Below are 23,236 nucleotides of genomic sequence, written 5' to 3' on the forward strand. Positions count from 1 at the left end.
ACTCCACATAGAACATTCTTCTCTTATATGTACTCTGTGTCCTGCCAATTAAACAACTTGAAATCCAGTTTTGTAGGACACTTTTTATGCCTATAGTTTTAAAATGAATCTTTGGGTTGGGATTATATCAAAGGCTTCTTGATAGTCTAAGTAAATTATGTTGCATTGCTTTGCTTTTGTCAGTTATTGTAGTTGCCTCTTCAAAAAAAAATGTAAAAGATTTGTTTGTTAGGATCAGTTTCTCATAAACTCATGCTGGCTGTTATTTAGTGTGTTTTTTTCGTACAGGTATTTTTCTAATTTATTTCTTATTATATTTTCCATAATTTTGCTTTTCACACATGGCAGACTTATTGGTATGTAATTAGCAGGATTCATTTTATCTCCTGTCTTAAAGAGTGTAGTCACACTTGCAATTTTCCAGTCATTTGGTACTTCTTTCTCAAGTGACTCCTCAAATTTGCCTAATAAGTTTTTATAGATGACCTCTGTCATTTCTTTCAAAAAAATTGGTAAAATCTCATCACGTCCAGGCGTTTTATTAGTCTTAATTGAATTGAGGGTTTGAATCACATCTGACTCTTCTGTTTTAAAATCTATGAAGTCAAGAGTTTGTTTTTACTTCTACATGGGGCATTTCTTTTCTTTCTCCCTTTATAAATACTCAGGTGACATATTTGTTCAGTTTATTTGGTATTTCTTTGATTTCTTCTTTTGTGTTCCTGAGTGTTCTTAAATTCTCTGTTACTGAATTTTTACTGCAGTATTACTCAAAAAATTGCTTGTTGTTTTTTTTGGCTTCACAACAATTTTTTTCAGTTTCTGTTTTGACCTTTCAAATTATTTTTCTGATCTCTTGCGGTAGTGTCCAGCATTCCTCTGGGTCAGAATTATTAGGCTGTTTTTTAAATTTTCCTGTGCAGTGATACATTTTTAATGATGCCGTCATTCATCCATTTCAGAGAATTCTTTAGTCTTTTTGCTTTATTTCAGAATAAACCTATTATGAGCTTATATTAGAGGGTCTCTCTGAAGTGGCACCACCTATCATTTTATAGCTGAATTTTTACTTTCCCATTCTATATTGTCTAGATACTTTCTCATCACCAAGAAGTCTGCTTTCTGCAAGTTATCAGTCTTCGCTTTGGTAAACATTTGTATTTTTTCAAAGACGACATTTAGAATGGTGTTACCATGTGTAGGGCTTGCAACAAACTGAGTGAGGACAGCTTCAACCACAGCTTTACAGTGTTCAAAAAAAGCAAAAAGCAAGTATCAGTTTCTACTGTGAAGAAGAGACTTTCTTCTGGTCTGCAGTAGTGCCCATCCGGGATTCAAGGCTCTGTTTTGTCCTTTAATGAATGGCTTTCCTACTGCTATTTGTCCTGTCAAACCTGCAGCACAAAGTCTCCTCTTCACAGTAGAAACTGAGACTTGTTTTTTGACCACTGTTAAGCTGTACTTCAAGCTTTTGTGCTGTAAGGCGCCTATCACACAAGCTGGTGACCCTCAGAAACTTGCCTTTTTAGGACAATCGTTGCATTTCAGCTGATTAATTTTGAAGAAAATCTGGATAAACTGAGGAGTTTATATAATATACCAGGGGTTTGCCCCCCTTACTTGCCTGCAGCAGCCCAACACTCTGTTCTAAGGGTAATAACAGTGTCTCATTTCATTTGTTAATTGCCGTTTTCTTGCCACTGTCACTGGAATATTGTAGTACTTCAGAAGGTGTAGTAACATGGTCTGTTCCACAATTTGATTTAAGACAGATAGAAGGTTTTTAAGTAATCAGTAGAAGTTGTGACACCTATGCAAATTGTTTGCATCAACTTGCAAGGCTTAATTTATTTTAATTGCTGCAGAACATCTGTAGGTTGTAACCTATTAGTTGTTCCCTGAGGAAGACCCATGTGTAATATCCTGAAATTTACTTTTGTTTCAGTTTTTTCTAACCTAAACTTTAAATTTCAACCATTGGAGTTTATGGCTTACCTTTTCACCTTTTTAGGACAATCGTTGCATTTCAGCTGATTAATTTTGAAGAAAATCTGGATAAACTGAGGAGTTTATATAATATACCAGGGGTTTGCCCCCCTTACTTGCCTGCAGCAGCCCAACACTCTGTTGATAGCTCACTTCTCTTCCTATTGGTGTGTATTTCACACAGGGAGGAACCCGGACATGATCCCACAATCTCCTTACTGCAAACATATATATATATATATATATATATATATATATATATATATATATATATATTATATATATATATATTTCTTTTTTGCACATTAGTAATTTCAGGATTTGTAGCTGTATTTTTATTTTATGAAATAACCTTAATAATCATACAGTAATTTATTTTGCTTACATTTTGTACCTTTTTGCTGAACTTGGTGTTTCTGTATAGAAATAGATATCTAAGACCAACCACTAGTTCCCAGCATACAATTTCCAACCAAGGTCAGCCATCTGAGTGTAGGTGACAGAATAGTTTTGGCCCTAGGGAAATGTTATTATTAACAGGGCCAGTGTTAGATTTCTACTACAACTCTCTAAAGAATGAACAGCTGGGAAGGGACCAAAGGGCAGGTGCCTGATCTCTGCATTCTTAGCTACAGAATTTTGTAGTCTTCTGATCGTTTCTGTTTCATGGTTTCTTTTCTGCTCACCAGAGATTGCTCATTTGAAAACAGCTTCTGAATGGAAAGATACCCTAGAGAATGCACTAGAAGAAGCCACTCAGAACCCGCTGCCACTGGAGGTTTTTAAGGTGAGAGACCAGTTGTGATCAAATAACCTGATTAAATATAAAAGATATCATTTGTTGTTTGTTTATTAATACTTTGTAATGGATTGGATACCTCTCTGTTAAAATGAGTAATGGTAGGATTTAATCTGAACACTGTTGATGCCAGTTAGTTCAATTAATCACCTATTATCTAGTATCACGTAATTTTACTGGTAATCAGATGTTTTTGGATGTCTGTTATTATATATAAATATATTACTTTAGCATGTTTACTGTATATATAGTATATACTATAAATGCATTTAGAAGAGGAGTATTATAACAGGGTCAAGATTTTTCATTCAAATCAAACTATTGAGTTTTCAAAAAATGTCCACATTGTATGCATCACTGAAAATGATCTGACCACTTTAGGGTGATTGTCTTTTTCTCTGTGTGTCAAGATTTGAATCTGTGGGCAGGATAACTCAAAACAGTCCTTAGCCCTGTAAAATGCTACAAAACTCCATATTTTACTCTGCAAAGCTAATCATTCATTTTTGTACAAATTGTGGTGCCCACTAAAGCACAATTTGGGAAGTAGAATAACCATTTGTTTAATAAATGTGTTTAATTCCATAGTAAAGTATCGGTATGCAATGTTTTTCACAGCTTTACAGTATACAGTGGAACCTTGGTTCACGAACGTCTTGGTACACGTACAAATCGGTTTACGACCAAAAAGTTTGCCAAACTTTTGCCTCGGTTCACAACCACACACTCGGTATATGAACAAGCCAGTTTCCCTTTCGTTTTGTACATGGTTCAGTCTCTCCCTGTGCATTTCCTGTGCAGCGAGCAAGAGAGAGAGGTGAGAGAGCGCGACACACACACACACACACAGGCACGCGAGAGAGAGACAGACTCGCACACACACAGGCAGCAGGAGAGAGAGCCGCACACACACACACAGGCAGCGCAGAGCCGTGTACACACACACACAGGCAGCATTAGAGAGACAGACGCACACACACAGGCAGCACGAGAGAGAGGGGGGCTGGACGCATAAGGTAGGAAGGCAGTTAAAGAATGCACTGGGCTTGATGTTGTTTTCACTTCTGTTTACAGCGAGTGTGCTTTGTTGCAATGTTACTTTTCTTGGTGGTTTATTAAATTGCGGATTTTTTCAAATGTTCATTTTTTTCCCTTTGCTTAAAACTCATTTAAAAAAAAGTGTTTTTAGCCAGCGGTTAGTAGCGCTATAGCGCGAACTATTGCAGTGTTAATTTTCTCTGTTGTTCAAGGTTTTCTCAGTGTTATTCAATGTTTTTACATTTAGTTTACTATTATGCTGTGCATTCTATGGTTTAATTAACTATATTTGTGCTTAAAAACTTAAAAAAAATATATAGTTCGTATGGTCTACAATGGATTAATTGTAATTGTATTTACATACAATCCTATGGGGGAAATTGCTTCAGTTCACGACCAAATCGGTTTACGACCAGAGTTTTGGAACGAATTATGGTCGTGAACCGAGGTTCCACTGTATATGTTGAGTCAGAAAAATAATTAAATGCCAGATTTCTTTCATGCATTCATTTTCAATTTTACAAGTTTCTTAAAATGTATCTTATTGGTGTAATAGAATCCATTTCATCAGCATTGGGCACAAGGCAGGAATTAATCCTGGATGGGTCATAAGTGTATCACAATGGTTATTCAATTCATAATTATATAGTGCCCTACATGATGTTTGGGACAAAGAAAAATTTTTCCTTGATTTACCCCTCTGCTCCACAGGTTAAAGTTACAAATGAAACACTTCAGACGTGGTTAAAGTGCACATTGCAGATTTTAATTTAATGGTATTGGCATACTTTATGGTCACATTTACAAACAATCCTATGGGGGAAATTGCTTCGGTTCATGACCAAATCGATTTACGACCAGAGTTTTGGAATGAATTATGGTCGTGAACCGAGGTTCCACTGTATAGGGGAAAAGTCATGTGTTGGAAATATCTAATTCTCTTGATTTTAGCTCTCAAATGAACGCCTTCAAAAACTAACAGAGTTCATATTTCTACTTTCTTTCTACTTTTTGTGACAGAAAATGTTATGGAATCAACCCACAGAAGTCCATATTTGAAATGTAAAATGAGGGTAATTTTACTAACCTCTTTGTTCATGATTGCTGGCAGAGATGTTATAATAAAATAATGCCATTTCTGTCACCAGGATTTGTGTGATTTTTATCTACTGTCAGGTAATTCCTGCTACTTTATTTCTAGCCAGGCCCATGGTGTTAGTCCAGGTTCATGATCCTGTATATCATTTTTTTTTCAGATGAAAAGATTTCTTTCCTTATCTTCACCCAATGTAACTATAAACAGCAGTAATTTATTTTTCTTATCACATTTCTTATAGCGTTATGTTACTCATAATGCTGAGGAGACAAAGTAAATACGAAACCATCAATCAATATGTAAAGTCAAGCACCCTTAAGAATTTATTGTGTCAGCCCAGAGTGGAAGATGGATGATGAGTAGTTTTATTGTTAACAGATTTTGATGGCAATGTTAACAGGTTTTTAAAATGCAGTGCTTATTACTAACATAAAAAGCTTGCAATCACTGGTTTACTTTCTGACTTTAGCATTGACTAAATTCCGGCAGGGCAGAAGAGTGGTGCAGTGGTAGTGCTTCTACCTCACACAAAAAACGACTGGGGTTCGGATTCCTGCATGGAGTTCACATGTTAGGTTAAGTGAATTTTCAATTGACCCACCCTGCAAAGGACAAGGACCTGTTATTTAAGGATTCTGCCTTAAGTAAACTCCAAGATGACTGTGGAGAAACTTCAGAATCTCAAGTATAATGCTAAAATGTATTATCAAACACATGGAATAGTGGAAACATGTTTGCCAACAGATTCTTTCTCAAATCAAAATTTGTTTTGTGTAATGCTCTTTCCAAGTACTGCAGAGGACTATCCTCTTGTCCAAGGTTGGCTCCTACCTTTTTTCTGACACTGGCTTCCCCCAACCCTGCACATAGTTTAAGGCTACAGCACATCCACAATACTACATTTCATTTAAAAATATAGACATTGGTCTCCATTTTCATGTCCACAAGTTTAACACAAGCAGCACACTTTTATTTAAGTGGGGAAGCGATTCTGTCTGACTCCCCACAACAGCACTATACACAAGCACAGACACAGACACAAAGCAACACAGTACTTTTCTTCTTTCTCTTTCTCTCTCTTTTTATGTCGTTCCTCTTCTTCATCTCCTCTCCTCCTCCCACAATCTTCATCTTTTTCCCTCCTGACACCCGGAGTAGCGGCAGCTGGCTCCCTTTAAGCCACACGTGGGAGCACTGCAGGTGGCCCATTAGCATGTTCCGGAAGTACTCTCAGTAGGACTGTTTTAATGCATGTACATGCTGGGCAGTTGCCTGGGGGCCCCGGAAGCATAGGGGCCCCATGCTAACCTATGTATGTTGTGACTTGCTGAGTGGTTGTGTAGGTAGGGGCCTCAGTGCACTGCTTTGCCCGGAGGCCTATAATACTGTTAAGATGGCCATGCTTCCCAGGTGTGGCGAAAGCCCGACTTCATAGGCTCTGCAGTCTCCACAGCTTCCCTTGGCGGCACTCATGGAACCCAACAGGGCTGTAGCGAACTCCAACTCCCAGTGTGCTCTGTGGGAATCCGTGGTGTTACAGTCACCCAAGTGGGCTGCCCTCTAGCATCCCAGGGGAGATAATGTCCTGAGTCCACTCTCTCCCCTGTTCCTTCCATCATATAAGCATCCCGCCGTGCAAGGGCCCAGGCTGTCTGCCACACCCTTAACAGAAGAAAACCATATTCCAACATAGTGGACATAGAGCAGCTGCTTTTCATGCCGTTTGTTGTGTTGCTTACCTGTGTGCATCTAAATTGCATTTTGTACAGTTTGAATTTTACATGTAAAAGGCAAATAATTTACCGGTTGGTACAGTTTTGCAGGAAATCCTACAGTGGCAACAGCAGCGGTGTTACTGTCTTTTCAAGGATTTTATCGCTGATGTGTGCATGCCCAGTATAGGTGAATGTCAACACCATATGTGTTTTTGGCCGTCCTTATGTTAATGGAGGAACTTTTGTAAACAATGTGAAAACAGTAGTGTGAACAAAGATTATTTTCATTTAAACACAGCATTTTTAAATACAAAATGTACTAGTGTTATTTCACATCTTCCAGTGTGTTTAAACTGAATTTGGAGTTACTTCTTTACCTATATATCAAATGTTATTTGCATTGAAGTATTCCAGAGCTGGACTAACTAAAACTGTGAAAACCATAAAATAATTGGAAGAGAGGGTATGAGCTGTAAAATACATCAGGCATCAAAGTATATTATGCTGGAAGAAGTTTTTCTTTTGCAGTTAAAAAGCACAGAGTTGTAGGAGAAAAACCTGGCATATACCGCAGCTCTACAATTTAGTCTTTTAATTATACAATGCAATTCACTATCTGAACAATAGAATCATTTATGGCTTTGAGAAAATTAGATGTTTGTGCTACACAACCAACTACATCTTATTGTTTTGTTACCAAGACTTACTGTCTTATTTGGATTTATAACTTCTGCCCCAGTTAATATAAAATATCATGTGGTAATGATATACTGGATTTTTTAATAGCCAGTTAGGAGGAGGAGGATGTTGGTTGCATGCACTGACACAGTGTGTTGCTACACCCACCACACAACAAACCACCTCAGGATCCCAAATTAGGAAGCAGCCATACAATGGGTGACATATCAGCACCACACTAGTTCAAATGGAGTGAAACAATGTGAGGATTTTTACAATGGCTGCAATGCCAATCCTGCTACCAACCCCTGAGTTTTCCCTGCAAGTTGGAGGGCCTCCTTGCAGGGCTGGATGCAGGTTAATGTCATACCCAGGACGGAGCAATTGCAGGTTAAGGGACTTGCTGAAGGGCCCAATGTCGTAGAGTCACTTCTGGAATTTACGGAATTTGAACCAGCAAACTTCTGATTGCTGGCATATATCCCTAGCCTCAAAGCCACCACTTTGCTCTAATAGAGAGTTGGTGGTTATAAAATGTTATTCTGTAATTATAACCAAGGTGAAAAATATGGGGGTGCGCTTATGTTCTAGGAGTCCCACATAGGCATTAGTGTTTGTATTGGTCTTAGAGTGGCGTTTTAAGCCTTCGGTGCCTTCTGTGATTCTGGGAAATGTGAACTCAATCTCAAATAAGATTGAAGAACTGGCTGCGCTGGTTTTTGTGAATTTCCCCTTGGGATTAATAAAGTATCTATCTATCTATCTGTCTGTCTATCTATCTATCTAGAGGTACTGGGGATTATCATGATATCATGAGATTACCCTTAAAATTGTGTGCTTCTGAGGTTTATGACAGGATTACAAATTGGTTCATGTGACGGTGTGGGTCAGCTCCACGCTACCGGTTCCCTCCAGGAGTCCCTTCAAACCGCCACCGTCAGTACCGTCACCGAGATGACCCAGGCAAATGAGGACACTCACATAACAAGGGGTAGGTGTAAACATGAATAGTGCTAAAGTACCAAATCCGAGTGTTCAAAACAGTACGGTGTTCCAGTGTCAATAAATAAATCTCTCTGTTATAAAAAAAAATCTTGTAGACGAGACATGATTTTCTCGGAAAGACAGTTACACGTCCCACAAGATGAGGCGCAGTACACATGCAGAGCAGGTTAGAGATAATGGAAGTACGAAAATTCAAAAGTCTCAAAAACAGGATAATAAAGATCGCATTAGCGCAAACAAGCGGAAATTGTTACTCGGTGAAATAACGGAACAGCAAAAAGAGATTGAATATGTTTTTTCAGATTGAAACTTTAAGTCGGAGATTTGTAAATTGTCTAATTTGTGTTGCCAGCGAGAATTAAAAGATTAAAAAACGTTGGCGTGGTATGAAGTCCCGGTCAGATAGAGACTTTTAACATGAGATTCTTTCAAGTCACACCATACTTACAACCTTTGGAAGCAAGTCCCCATGAGATGGTGACTTTTGCCATTAGATTCTTTCAAGTCACACCCTACTTACAATCATTTTCAAACAAGACCACAGTCATCTAACCTCAGTCGTGTGAATGCTTTTGGCAGACACACTTCCTGCGCTCTCAGCTCATAAATTTTATCAGGACAATAATTTTATACGATCTAGATGACATTTCAGTGACTGAGCAAAGAAGAAAGAGCATGGACAAACATTCGAAAAAGTCATTTTATTTATTAGAGAGAAAGAAACGATATTCACTCACAGGCAATTATACGTTGCGTTGTCACGATGTAAGTCCAAACATGGAATCAAAATTCAATGTGATAATTGAAGAAAAGTTAATTCCAAATATTGTTTTTACTAATGTTTTAAAGTAAAAGTGAAAATAATGCATATGTAACAATTCCCATGAAAATAACAATCTCTTTAAATTATATATCCAGTTAACCAAACCCGGGGGTGGGCGAGCATCCTGGTAATCCATAAAATCATTCCTAGTACAAGTGGAGGTTAAAAACACAGTCAAATAAATAATCCATAAAAGTGAGGTTAAAATACTGCAGGAAGCTATCCTTTAAAATTCAGTCCCCGGTTCAACCCTCAAAAATCAATGGTTCCTCTGCTTACCTCTCATATGGCCTTGAGGAAGAGGAGACGCCCAATTGACAGTCGCAGCCATCCTTTTCAAATGACCTGGGTCCCTGCTGTTCATGGCCCACCAGCCGGGCAGCATGGGTCCATGCTGTCTTGCTGTCCATGGTTCTCAGCAAAACTTCAAGCAGAGCCTCCTCTGTCCAACTCCTGCCACCTTCCCAGACATAACACAGTAAGTCACACAACTCCTGGTCACTCCAGCTCCCTGAATTGCTCAGCTGAAGCGATTTATTACAGCAGCCCCGAGCATCTGCCTCATGCTTTCTCAAGGTTCTCCTTCATGGCTGTCTGCCTCTGTTACATGCTCACACTGGCTCTCTCTGCCTTCTGCTTTCTCTCCTGTTACTTATCCTCAGTCTTTCTTCTCTTTGCCTCTTTAGTTTTTCTTTTTTGTTTTCTTCCCTTATCTCTGTGCAGGTTTCTGTTTTTACTGCCTGTTTAATTGGGTGCAGATACGTCAAGCCATTGCCTCTGCACCACCATCGAGGCAGCTGACTGAACCACCTGCCTCGGCACGTATATGAGGCATGGCCAGCTAGCTCCTAAATTAACCATGGAGCAAAATGCACTCATACAACAACAACATTTATTTATATAGCACATTTTCATACAAAAAGTAGCTCAAAGTGCTTTACATAATGAAGAAAAGAAAAATAAAAGACAAAATAAGAAATTAAAATAAGACAACATTAGTTAACATAGAAAAGGAGTAAGGTCCGATGGCCAGGGGGGACAGAAAAAACAAAATAAAAACTCCAGACGGCTGGAGAAAAAAATAAAATCTGCAGGGGTTTCAGACCACGTGACCAACCCAATCCCCTCTGGGCATTCTACTTAACATAAATGAAATAGTCCTCTTTGTAATTAGGGTTCTCACGGAAGGACTTGATGATGATGGTCATGCAGACTTCTGGCTTTTAATCCATCACTGTTGGAACATCACGGTGCTTTGAGTAGATGGTGGTGGCACAAGCCACCACCAAAAGGACACCGGAAAAGTAAGAGTATCAGATTAAATTACAGTGAAGTTATGAGAAGGCCATGTTAAAATAATGTGTTTTCAGTAGTTTTTTTAAAGTGCTCCACTGTATTAGCCTGGCGAATTCCTATTGGCAGGCTGTTCCAGATTTTAGGTGCATAACAGCAGAAGGCCGCCTCACACTTCTTTTAAGTTTTGCTCTTAGAATTCTAAGGAGACACTCATATGAGGATCTGAGATTACGATATGGAATATAAGATGTCAGACATTCCGATATATAAGATGGGGTGAGATATTTAAGGCTTTATAAACCATAAGCAGAATTTAAAGTCAATCCTGAATGACACAGGTAACCAGTGTAGTGATGTCGAAACTGGAGAAATGTGCTTGGATTTTCTTTTCCTGGTTAGGATTCTAGCAGCTACATTCTGCACTAGTTGCAAACGATTTATGTCCTTTTTTGGGTATTCCTGAGAGGATTGCATTACAGTAATCTAGCCGACTGAAAAACAAACGTGTGAACTAATTTCTCAGCATCTTTCAATGATATAAGAGGTCTAACTTTTTGCTATGTTTCCGTAAGTGAAAAAATGCTGTCCTAGTGATCTGATTAATATGCGATTTAAAATTCAGATTACAGTCAAACAGTTACCCTAAGCTTTTTACCTCTGTCCTTGACTTTTATTGCCAATCACTAAGATTTCAGTTTTCTCTTTATTTAGCTTGAGGAAATTACTATTCATCCATTCTGAAATACAAGTCAGGACATTGTGTTAGTGAATCAAGGAATCGGGGGTCATCATGTGCTATCTGATAAATACAGCTGTGTGTCATCAGCATAGCTGTGGTAGCTCACATTGTGCCTGGGATAATCTGACCTACCGGAAAGCATGTAGATTGAGAAGAGCAGCGGGACCCAGGATAGAGCCTTGTGGAACACCATATAGGATAGATATCATGTGTCTTTGAGTTGTAATTACCACAAAAAGAATTTTCTCCCTGCCAGGTAGGATTCAAACCAATTTAAGACACTGCCAGAGAGGCCCACCATTGACTAAGGCGATTTCTAAGAATATTATGATCAATGGTGTCAAATGCGGCACTCAGATCTAAGAGGATGAGAACAGGTAAATGGCCTCTGTCTGCATTTACCCGCAAGTCATTTACTACTTTAACTAGTGCAGTTTCTGTGCTGTGATTTGTTCTAAAACCTGACTGAAATTTATCAAGAATAGCATGTTTATTGAGGTGGTCATTTAACTGCATAATGACTGCCTTCTCCAGAATTTTACTTAAGAAAGGCAGATTAGAGATGGGTCTAAAATTTTCAAGAGCAGAGGGGTCAAGGTTATTTTTCTTAAGTAGGGGTTTAACTACAGCAGTCTTAAGACATTCTGGGAAGACCCCCATATCTAATGACGTATTTACTATGTCAAGAACATTATCAATTAGCACGCCCGATACTTCTTTGAAAAAATTTGTTGGTATTGGGTCAAGGACGCAGGTGGAGGGTTTCAGTTGAGAAATTATTTTATGCAAATCAGGTAAATCTATCCTAGTGAGTTTAATTTGTTTATAATGGAATGCTGGGGTTTAGGAGGATCCTTAGTGTTGGGGAGATATACTATGTTATTTCTAATATCATTAATTTTTTGATTGAAAATACAGCAATAGCCTCACAGGTTTTACTGGAAGTACTTAGGAGGCATTCCTTGAGTTACCTGGGTTTAATAGACAATCAATCGTCGAGAATAAGACTCTGGGATTACTAGCATTGTTATTTATAATCTTAGAGAAATAGCAGCACCTCTCAAGACGGACTGTGTTATTGTATTCTGTTATTTTAACTTTTAATATTTCATAGTGGATAGTTAGTTTAGTCTTCCTCAATTTACGCTCAGCTCTACGGCATGTTCTCTTTAAATCAGACACTCTTTGGGTCTTCCATGGTATAACAATGCTAGAAGATTTTTTTAAACTGTCTTTTCAGGTGCAACTATGTCAACAGCAGCTCTCACTTTAGTATTAAATCTTTCCACCTTACTATTTACATTATCCTCGCAATTATAGTTGGCACTATAAACAGACTGATTGCTTAGAATATTTGTAAGTTTTAAAGCTGCTGATGAGTCAAAGAAGCGTGTTTTAACAATATGCTTCTCATGAGTGTTTTCTATCATTATTTCTATATTAAAAAAGTAGAAGAAAATGGTCTGATAGACCTCCGTATCAATGACCTGATTTATATCAACTTTTAGTCCTTTAGTAATCACTAAGTCTAACGTATGACCTGCTTTATGTGTAGGCTGGTTACAAGCTGTCTCAAATCAAAAGAGTCCAGGAGGTTCATAAATTCTTTTACTTTTGGTCACACTGATTATCTATATGAAAATTAAAGTCGCCGACTATTAAGAGTGTGTCATAGTTCATAATTAAAATTGACATTAAGTCAGAGAATTCCTCAAAGAAAGACGCGTTGAATTTAGGAGGTCTATACACGGATAATACTAGAACGTGAGAATCTCCATGGATAACAACGGCGAGATACTCAAAGGACTTGAATTTACCAAAACTGACATCTTTACATTTTAACCTGCTTGAGTAAATGTTTGCCAAGCGCCACCTCTCTTTCCTTGGCGATCCGCACAAGTAAAACTGTTATCCAGAGGAGCAGATTTCGATTTAAAATAGCTGCGCCATCTGAGCTAAGCCATATTTCACGTGCAATAAAATCTATTTTTCTATCACTAATAAGATCGTTGATAAAAAACGTCTTGTTAGTTAGGCTCTAAACATTTAATAGTGCCATAATTAATGTTTCGGAGGGGCAGAGATGAATACTATGTGCGTTATTGATATTTGGAACAGGAACTAAGTTATTTTTATTAGCGCTGCTCTGTGTGTATTTTTTGTTTAATCTATAGTCTGTTTTTATAGTTTTAATACATTGTTCATCTAAAGTAGTAATTTTAATTAAATTATTGGTGTTTATGCCGTATTGCCTAGATTTTCTACGTGCATTGAGATTGGTTATTTGAGTATTAATGTTGTGCACTTTTACGGAAGATTTTATTAAACAATTATCATTTCCTAGCACAGCAGTAGCATTTCGGAAGGGGTTAAGAGTAGAGATAGATAGTCAAGATAAACGAATTACCTTAGATATGTTTTCGGAGAGGACCCGGGTGCCGAATCTGTTTGGATGCAGGCCATCTCGCTTGAAGAAACGTGGTCTTTCCCAAAAGAGGTCCCAGTTGTTGATGAATCCGATGTCTTGATTCTTGCAGAAGCCCTGCAGCCAGTTGACAACTGTAGTATTCGTTTGATCATCTGACGAGAGGTAGTGGACCCGAAAGAAGACCTTTGCCGATGGGGTCCTCTCCTTTAATTAGTGCTGCGAAGTCAGCCTTGAGGATTTCTGACTGTTGGTGCCTTATATCGTTCACGCCGGCATGCAAAACAATTGCACTAACTGCCCTATTCTTGTGCTTCTCGTAGATTGCCAGCGCACATCTCGGACACGAGTACCGGGAAAACAAGAAACAGACAATTTTTGATTAGGGCATGCGATATTGAGGTTTCTAACAATAGAATCACCTACCACTATTACATCACCAGGGGCTGAAGGCAAACTGGGGACACGGAGAGGGTCGAACCGGTTCTGAGTCGAGATGCTCGCCTGTGCCGATGGAGGTGTTCTGGCCTTGAACCCCCACCTGCATAGCCGAAATACGCCGAGGTCTTCATCGGTGTCGCACCTACGAGGCGCGGGGGTGAAGTTCACTTGAGTGGCACAACGCGGGGTTGATGTTATGCTAATTACAGATGGCGAGGACAGTTTATCCAGCAGCCGAGCCTTCAGATCCCTAAGGTATCTTCGTCTGGACAGGAGTTTCTGAATCTGTTTGTCGAGTGCACACCCACACCCACACCCAATTGCAGCCTGCACCTTCTTTGAGGCACAATTATTTATCTAATGCTAACCACCCTAGGTAAGCCACAGACAGTTCATGGCACACAGTTACCTTAATTCAAGTGATGAAACAAATATTTACATTTACTGAACATAGCAGATGCTTTAACCCAAAGCAACTTAACGTAATCGAGTAAACATCAGTGCAGAGGAATGTTGTGAATAAGTTTTACGGGACAAGGTTGTAAAATTTACCATTGGAAGTGATAGAGCTCTAAATCAAATAGAATGACACAAAATTAGTTACCCTTTTCTTAGGTTCTAAAAATCTCAAATCCATCAATTAGGAAGATATTGACAGAACAATAAATAGACACTGTGTTTGCAAGAGTGTATATGTAATGAAACATGTCTGTTCTGTGTAATGCTTGTCAAAAATAAAAGGTGACATGGCTTTTGTGTGCAGATTGAGTATTTGTGTATTATATAAGATACATATATCTTAACTGATATCACTCTGCATTGCTAATTATATTCCATGGCTTTTGTGTGCAGATTGAGTATTTGTGTATTATATAAGATACATATATCTTAACTGGGCGGGCACGGTGGCGCAGTGGGTAGCGCTGCTGCCTCGCAGTTGGGAGACCTGGGGACCCCGGGTTCGCTTCCCGGGTCCTCCCTGCGTGGAGTTTGCATGTTCTCCCCGTGTCTGCGTGGGTTTCCCTCCGGGCACTCCGGTTTCCTCCCACAGTCCAAAGACAATGCAGGTTAGGTGGATTGGCGATTCTAAATTGGCCCTAGTGTGTGCTTGGTGTGTGGGTGTGTTTGTGTGTGTCCTGCGGTGGGTTGGCACCCTGCCCGGGATTGGTTCCTGCCTTGTGCCCTGTGTTGGCTGGGATTGGCTCCAGCAGACCCCCGTGACCCTGAGTTCGGATTCAGCGGGTTGGACAATGGATGGATGGATATCTTAACTGATATCACTCTGCATTGCTAATTATATTCCATAATACTAAAGTAAGATTTCAGTGTTTAGCCAACTCAGAAGCATTAGTGGGATCCTCTGATAACCATAGGGCAGGTTGTAGGTAGTGTTTATTTCATTATTATATTCTGGGCTATCTAATGTTTGGTGGAAATGGGAAGATTTAAATGAAGTTTTATAGCAAACAGTAATTGATTTGAAAATCTTCTTATTTACAAAACTGTGCTCTTTACAAACAAATCTAATTCAGAATTTTAGAAAGAGACCTCCTAATCCTAAATTAATTCCTGAACATTTGATATAGGATAGGAACCTCCATTACTGTAGAAGTTTGAATCCAATAAAGTAGAAACATAGTACTGTGTGTCAGTTGTTTGGTAGGTAAACTCAACAATAATGAAAAACAAGCAAATTGGAATTCAATAATTGGTAGTCAAAAATAACCAGCAGTGAATTCAAAAACCAGAAAAGCTAATACAATCAATGCAACAGAAAAAAGCTAGAAAAAAACTTTCCTCGGGATGTAGCATCAATGTTTTTTCTTTAAAAAAAAGCTGTAATGTCAATAAAAGGCCAAGGGCTGTAATCTCCAGAGGTATAGGAGATGGGGCAAAACCAAGCCTGAGATAGGAAGAAAGAGTAGAATCAAGAGTCTAACAATCACAACATGAAAATAGACTTTCCATTGTTACACTGGTCTACAAAAAAATATTTTTTGTTCGCTTCTGGGAACTTCAGAGCATCTCTTTATTAAGTTTTTTACACTGATTTCATATATGAAATCGGAATTGAGCTAGCACGTCAGGTTTTTGAAATACACATCATTGACGTTTTGACACTTTTGAATATCAATATAATGTATCAACACAATATCTGGAGTTTGGACTATGTCCCACCAAAATTGTTTTGATGTGTTTATTCTGAAAACAAGCCAGAAGACGATACCAGAGACACTTTAAAGCATATTAATGTCAATTTACCTCAATATAAAAGTGAGGTCAGCGTGCCCAAAAATGTTGGAAGCACTTGCTTTTGCGTTTGTACTGTATATCCATCACTCTTTGCCAGACCCAACAGTAGTCACCCATCATGCTCGGAGTGAATTTTTCCCATTATCAGTTTTCCTTCACCTTTATATCTTGATGAAATCTTTCCCCCATGCTCATCTCTGACATCGCTTAGATTTGGTGGAAAAAAGTCGAGATGAGAATGTAAAAAATGCATCTTCAGTGACATTCTGGCTCCCGAAAGCTAATATACTTTCAGCATATTCTCCACAAGCTCAGTATAATTCTCTGCTCTGTGACTATCAAGAAAATTCTGGACAACCTACATGAATGATGGTGCTGATTCAGTTGGCTTCAGTTTCCTTTTGAACTCATCATCAAGCATCAGTTCACGTATTTCAGGGCCAACAAAAACACCTTCCTTAATTTCGGCTTCACTTTTCTCGAGAACAAACTTATTACTTAAATGCTGAAACGCATCACCTTTACTGTCCAGTCACCCTAGTTGTCCAAGACCTGGAACATCATAACTAAAAAATGGGACGTGCTGGACGAAAACGGTTTTCAGATTTGGAATCAGCAAGTGAAATTTGTTAAAGTACAGATGAAAGAATCTCAGTAGCAAAATGCTTGTTGACCAGTGCTATGGTATATAGTTGATGTTTTCATGTACTGTAGTATCTAGAAGAAATACAGTTGTATTCAGGAATTGAGAAAAACTGCTTCACCTAACAAACATGTTAATATCTGATGGCAAATAATGTGTAAAGGTTAAGCTGTTCGGTCCTGTATAACCTTGGTTAGTGCTGATACATTGGCTTGAGTTAATCTGAGGAACACTATAGAAATGATAGGATAAATCTTGCTGAAAAATTCAGTGAACAGGCAAGTTTGAAATGTTTAACTCTTCACTCTTAAAAATATTGGTTCTTTCAAGGCATTATATGGTTCTTCACTATGTTGTGTGGTTTCCAGTAGCTTCATTGCTTGACCAAGCAACATTTCATTCTGGAAGTGGTTCTTTGCATGTGATGTTGGTTTTTTGTGCTTTGGAAAACTTCCTAAAATGTAGAAAAAACTCAAAATCTTTAATGTATGGTGGGCTGCACTAATAGATTAAGAAAACCTGTACTTGGTCTGTGTTACTGGACATACAGTATGCAGCAAAAGTCCTTTTAAAGTCATGATCCATTGGTATTTCACAAATCTGTTACCAACTGTTTATGGTTATTCACTGTATCGACCCTGTTACAAATGTAACTAAGGAATGGTTCTTTCCAGAACCTTCATGTGGATGGGTCTTTTGGGAACCAAAATGGTTCCACTATGGCATGACTCTGATAACCGCTATGGCAAACCTTTATTTTTAAGAGTGTACCGTCTAACATAGTGCGGAATATCTACTGTTTGTTATACCTTTTTGATATCTTAAAGAGGTTTTTCAGTTCTCAGTTGTCTAACAAACATGTCTTTCACACTACGAGTAGATTGATATTTATTAAACTACTTTAAACTAGTGTGACAAGAAGGAATCCTTCCTCACCAAGGTATGTTAAACATAATGCAAAGTCTTCTTTGCTCCTTAGTTGCAGAATTAGATTCAATGTGTGCCATAAAAGTGAACATGAAATGAAGAACCACCAGTTGTCCATGATGAGTGAAACTTCATTTAGTATAAAACACTGCCACAACACTATATATATCCTCACTCTACTGACTGAACCTTTTTGACTCACCCCTTACAATTCTCTGAAACTTGTCACCTCCTTGAGCCGCACATACTTTTGTCATTATGACATTTTAAACTAGCAGCATGGTTCTATTACTTACAAGCGTGTCTGTGATTTCCACCTCACTCCTTCATTTTTATGCCTATCTTTGTTGTCAGTCTTCTCAGTTTATTTCACTGGTTGTGAGATGGAAGGTGGGAATGCTTATTATATTCTGTTGCCACAGAAATTAAAAGTTTCTGTGATGTGTCAGTGGCATTGTTTCACATGCTGCAGTGCCGCAAATAGGACGATAAATAGTGGGAGGTTTGTCACTCGATGCAGAATTTGCACTTGGACAAACTTAGTTAATTTTACTACACAATAAAGTGTCAACCCGTCATAGATAATGTCCGTAGCCCAACTTGGGTCATAACCCATAGTTTAAGAAATACTGAGTTATGTTAAAGTAGTGTCCTCACGATATTTCATGTTTTAGTGAAGTTAGAAAATGTTTTGCAAGATGTTTATTTTGTACATCACAAGAGAATCTATTGGATGCCTTATTATTTAATTATTTGCAAAGGTAGATTGCAGTATGGTTGTGTTTATTGAAAAGAAAACACAATTAAAGGACAATATTATGGAAAGAAAAGCTTGAACTATCAGAAGAGCCATGTCACTTCAAAGTCTATCATTGAGGAGGAGGCTGTTTACCTCTGGTTCTCAGAGTTTTTGTTTTACTTCTTCCTTTTGATACTGTGTCTGCCAATACTGTAATCCCAGAAAGTAGTACCATAAAAGGCAGAGGTGATAACTTTTTTATAGCTTGTACAGTAGTATATTTCATATTTATGTGTTAATTATCATGTTAGGTGTATTTTGAAATTAATAAATTGTTAAGACAACAGCAGTTTTTTTCTGGTAGCTGCCTTTCTTTCTGCACCTTGTGAAATGACTGTCTTTCTACTCATACACTCATATGCAGGAGTGCTTAGTTAATTTGCAAACACTTCCATAAAAATACTTTGCCATCCAGCCTAATAAAATGAGATTCAGCAGTTTTGCAAGAATTTTATATTATATTTTGCTTTTGTATTTAACAGTTTGTTTTAAATACATATATTTTTGTGGCACAGTTTCTCCAAGCAGATAGATTATCTGATTGTTCACACTGTCAAAAAGTTTCATTCGATATTACTGACCATAGCCTTTCTAGGCGTCACAGCTTAAAAATACAGTCATATGAAAACTTTGGGAACCCCTCTCAGCCTACATAATAATTTATTCTACTTTCAATAAAAAAGATAACAGTGGTATGTCTTTCATTTCCTAGGAATATCAGAGTACTGGGTTGTTTTCCGAACACTGATTTTTAGTGAAGCAGTATTTAATTGTATGAAATTAAATCAAATGTGAAAAACTGGCTGTGCGAAAATGTGGGTCCCCTTGTAATTTTCTGATTTGAATGCATGTAAACTGCTCAATACTGATTACTTACAACACCAAATTGGTTGGATTAGCTCGTTAAACCTTGAACTTCATAGACAGGTGTGTCCAATCATGAGAAAAGATATTTAAGGTGGTCAATTGCAAGTTGTGCTTCCCTTTGACTCTCCTCTGAAGAGTGACAGCATGGGATCCTCAAAGCAACTCTCAAAAGATCTGAAAACAAAGATTGTTCAGTATCACGGTTTAGGGGAAGGCTGCAAAACGCTATCTCAGGTTTAAACTGTCAGTTTCAACTGTAAGGAATGTAATCAGGAAATGGAAGGCCACAGGCACAGTTGCTGTTAAACCCAGCAGGTCTGGCAGGCCAAGAAAAATACAGGAGCGGCATATGCTCAGGAATGTGAGAATGGTTACAGACAACCCACAGATCACCTCCAATGACATACAAGAACATCTTGCTGCAGATGATGCATCTGTACATCGTTCTATAATTCAGCGCAATTTACACAAAGAATATCTGTATGGCAGGGTGATGAGAAAGAAGCCCTTTCTGTACTCACGCCACAAACAGAGTCACTTGTTGTATGCAAAAGCTCATTTAGACAAGCCAGATTCATTTTGGAACAAAGTGCTTTGGACTGATGAGACAAAAATTAAGTTATTTGGTCATAACAAAAAGCACTTTGCATGGCAGAAGAAGTACACCACATTCCAAGAGAAACACCTGCTACCTACTGTTAAATTTGGTGGAGGTTCCATCATGCTGTTAGGCTATGTGGCTAGTTCAGGGACTGGGGCCCTTGTTAAAGTTGAGGGTCGGATGAATTCAATCCAGTATCAACAAATTCTTTAGGATAATGTTCAAGCATCGGTCACAAAGTTGAAGTAACGCAGGGGTTGGATATTCTAACAAGACAATGACCCAAAACACAGTTTGAAGTCTACAAAGGCATTCATGCAGAGGGAGAAGTACAATGTTCTGGAATGGCCGTCACAGTCCCTTGACTTGAATATCATCGAAAATCTATGGGATGATTTGAAGCAGACTGTCCATGCTTGGCAGCCATCAAACTTAACTGAACTGGAGAGATTTTGTATGGAAGAATGGTCAAAGATACCTCCATCCAGAATCAGGACAATCATCAAAGGCTATAGGAGGCATCTAGAGGCTGTTATATTTGCAAAAGGAGGCTCAACTAAGTATTGATGTAATATCTCTGTTGGGGTGCCCAAATTTATGCACCTGTCTAATTTTGTTATGATGCATATTGCATGTTTTCTGTTAATCCAATAAACTTAATGTCACTGCTGAAATACTACTGTTTCCCTAAGGCATGTCATATATTAAAAGGAAGTTGCTACTTTGAAAGCTCAGCCAATGATAAACAAAAATCCAAAGAATTAAGAGGGGTTCCCAAACTTTTTCATATAACTGTATAATTGTTCTGCTTGTATATGTGTATGTTGAGAAGACTCACCTGGGTGGTAAAAACTTGTCAGAGGCAAGAACACCACAACAAACCTCTTTAAGAGAAAGATAAAGTGATGGAAAGAGCAAGAGAGAGCTACTCAGTTTTGGTAGGCAAGTGCTGCTTGGAACAGTTGTCACTATCAAATGTAGCAAACTGAATAGGAGATTGCGAACAGTACCAGTGAAAGAAAGACAGACAGAATAGCAACCAGGAATGTCTGAGAAAAATCTTGCAGCATGTATGTGCCAAGAGTGCCTGATGCTCTATTTGGACAAGAAAGAATGAAAAGAAGAGAGATTAAGGAGGGCTAAGCAAGAGACCATAAGAACTCCATAGGAGACAGCTTAAAAAGCTGTGGCCCATTATAAGATGAGTTCAGGAAGGATAGTTTAAAAGCCACTACTTCCTCTCCAAACCAGTAGGGTGTAAATATTATGTTATCTCTTTTTCTCATGATGGTTGTGATAGTAACAAGTTGGAACTGGGTATAAGGGATATTTTATCCCCAGTATGATTCTTTAGCTGATTTTGGGGAATTCCCTGATGCCCTCAGGCCGGCTGAGAGATGTGATGTCTATAGTATGTCATGGATCTGACTGTTGCTCTTCTGTGAATGGCCTGATGAGCCTCCTGTGTGAAACACCTAGTGTCATCTTCACTTAGCCAAGATCTTCACCATTTTTCGGACTTTGCACTCATATAAATAAGCTTTTATGTGGGATTTTTTTATTCATCGTCTCAGTTCTTCAGACATTACCAAAACTCATGAACAAGCTGAGCAAGGGAACATAGACTTGCCATTAAATAAGAAGCCGTATTCAAGAAGTTACCCTATGTTTACCACCAAAGTCTGTTGAAACACATGCAGTACTGCTAACGATATACTAATCCATTGCTCATATTCATGATCTACCCTATTGTCACTGTAAGTAAACTGATCCACATAGGACAGCTGCCTCCCCTATGCTTGCGAAGAACAAGTCACTCTTTTCCAGAATATAAAAAATATAACCTCACCTGGATAAGAGCTTGGACACAAACTGTCCATGAACATTAAAAACAGAAAGAGAGATGAAATGTCCTTGATGAAGTCTTCCTTCCTCCTTAAACAAATTTGACTTAATACCAACAATATAGATAGAGCTGTTGCTTTGAAAATGTGGGAACTAAATGGCACTTGCAGCCATGATTTTGAAGAAGATATAAAGAGACTAAAAAAATTAATGTTTCTAATACATATAATAATTCCTAACTACTGTCATGGTTGGTATAATCAGAGACTTACACTTAATTTGTTTTGTAATAAAATCAGTGAAATCATTTACTGCAAGTCTCAACGTTTCCAGAAGTAGATCAGACATGCACAACTTTACTCAACTTAAACCCAAGACAGCTCAGCTTCTTGAAAGCGACAAATTCATAGTAAATTTGAGAGTTGAACATACCCTTAGATTTGAGTTTTCACGGTATTTATCCTGGGGGTTCTAAATTCTCCTCACAGTTCAAGGGCATGTTTGCTAGCCAAGATGTTATCTCTAAATTGCTCTTTTTGAGGAACTGTGCTTGTGTTGCCTCTGTAGTTGATTGTAATTCAGTCTAAAAAAGATTGGGATAGGCTCTACGTCGAAACAGGCAAGAATAAGAGGATATGAAAATGGGTGGATGGGTTTTAAATGTAATTTTCCACTTTTATAACTGAGAAACATTTGTGTTTGGGGAAAATAGATTTATTTGAGTCAGGTCTGACATCTTAACAGACTGTAAAAGGGTTGGATAACATGAATGTTTATTTTAAACTAAAATTAAAACTCTTGTGAAAAAAGAGAATGACAGTGCATCTTGTTAAAGGATATGTGAAACCTTTCCATCCATCTTCTCTTAATTATGTAGGGTGATTACACTCCCTTCAAATTAGCCACATAAGAAATAGACTGTAGTAATTAACTGAAAGTGAGAAGTAAAGTTACAAAAATTTCTGCTTTCTTACTATTTCAACTAACCCGCAACCCAATCAGGATAAAATAATATTGTGGTATACATCAATCTGACTATTACAGTAAATTCTGTGATGTCAAGAACCTGTGGACTATTATTAGTTATTGACATAAACTTACATTATAATGGTGTTAAAGCTTATGCAAAAGGAATCAAATAGGGGAAAGTTATTTTTACTCTGAAAATCAAAAGGAAAGGTAAAAACCTAACAAACATCTCAAGGCTAAACAGATAAAATTGTTTTTCTTTTCCATTTGAAATTCACTTTAACCACTTAC

At 38.1% G+C, this 23,236-nt stretch overlaps 1 protein-coding gene across 3 annotated transcripts in view; it reads left to right on the forward strand.

The window, feature by feature from the left end:
* The window catches only part of sfmbt2 (Scm like with four mbt domains 2), a 417,083-nt gene that overhangs the window by 223,305 nt on the left and 170,542 nt on the right, over positions 1 to 23,236 (forward strand). For all 3 annotated transcript variants that reach the window (XM_028814085.2, XM_028814102.2, XM_028814094.2), the window contains one exon: positions 2,676 to 2,773. In XM_028814085.2, the coding sequence (XP_028669918.1) occupies positions 2,676 to 2,773 (98 nt within the window). The remainder of the gene's footprint in view (positions 1 to 2,675; positions 2,774 to 23,236) is intronic.

The sequence above is a fragment of the Erpetoichthys calabaricus genome, chromosome 1, assembly GCF_900747795.2.
Source record: "Erpetoichthys calabaricus chromosome 1, fErpCal1.3, whole genome shotgun sequence".
In the NCBI taxonomy this organism is placed as follows: domain Eukaryota; kingdom Metazoa; phylum Chordata; class Cladistia; order Polypteriformes; family Polypteridae; genus Erpetoichthys; species Erpetoichthys calabaricus.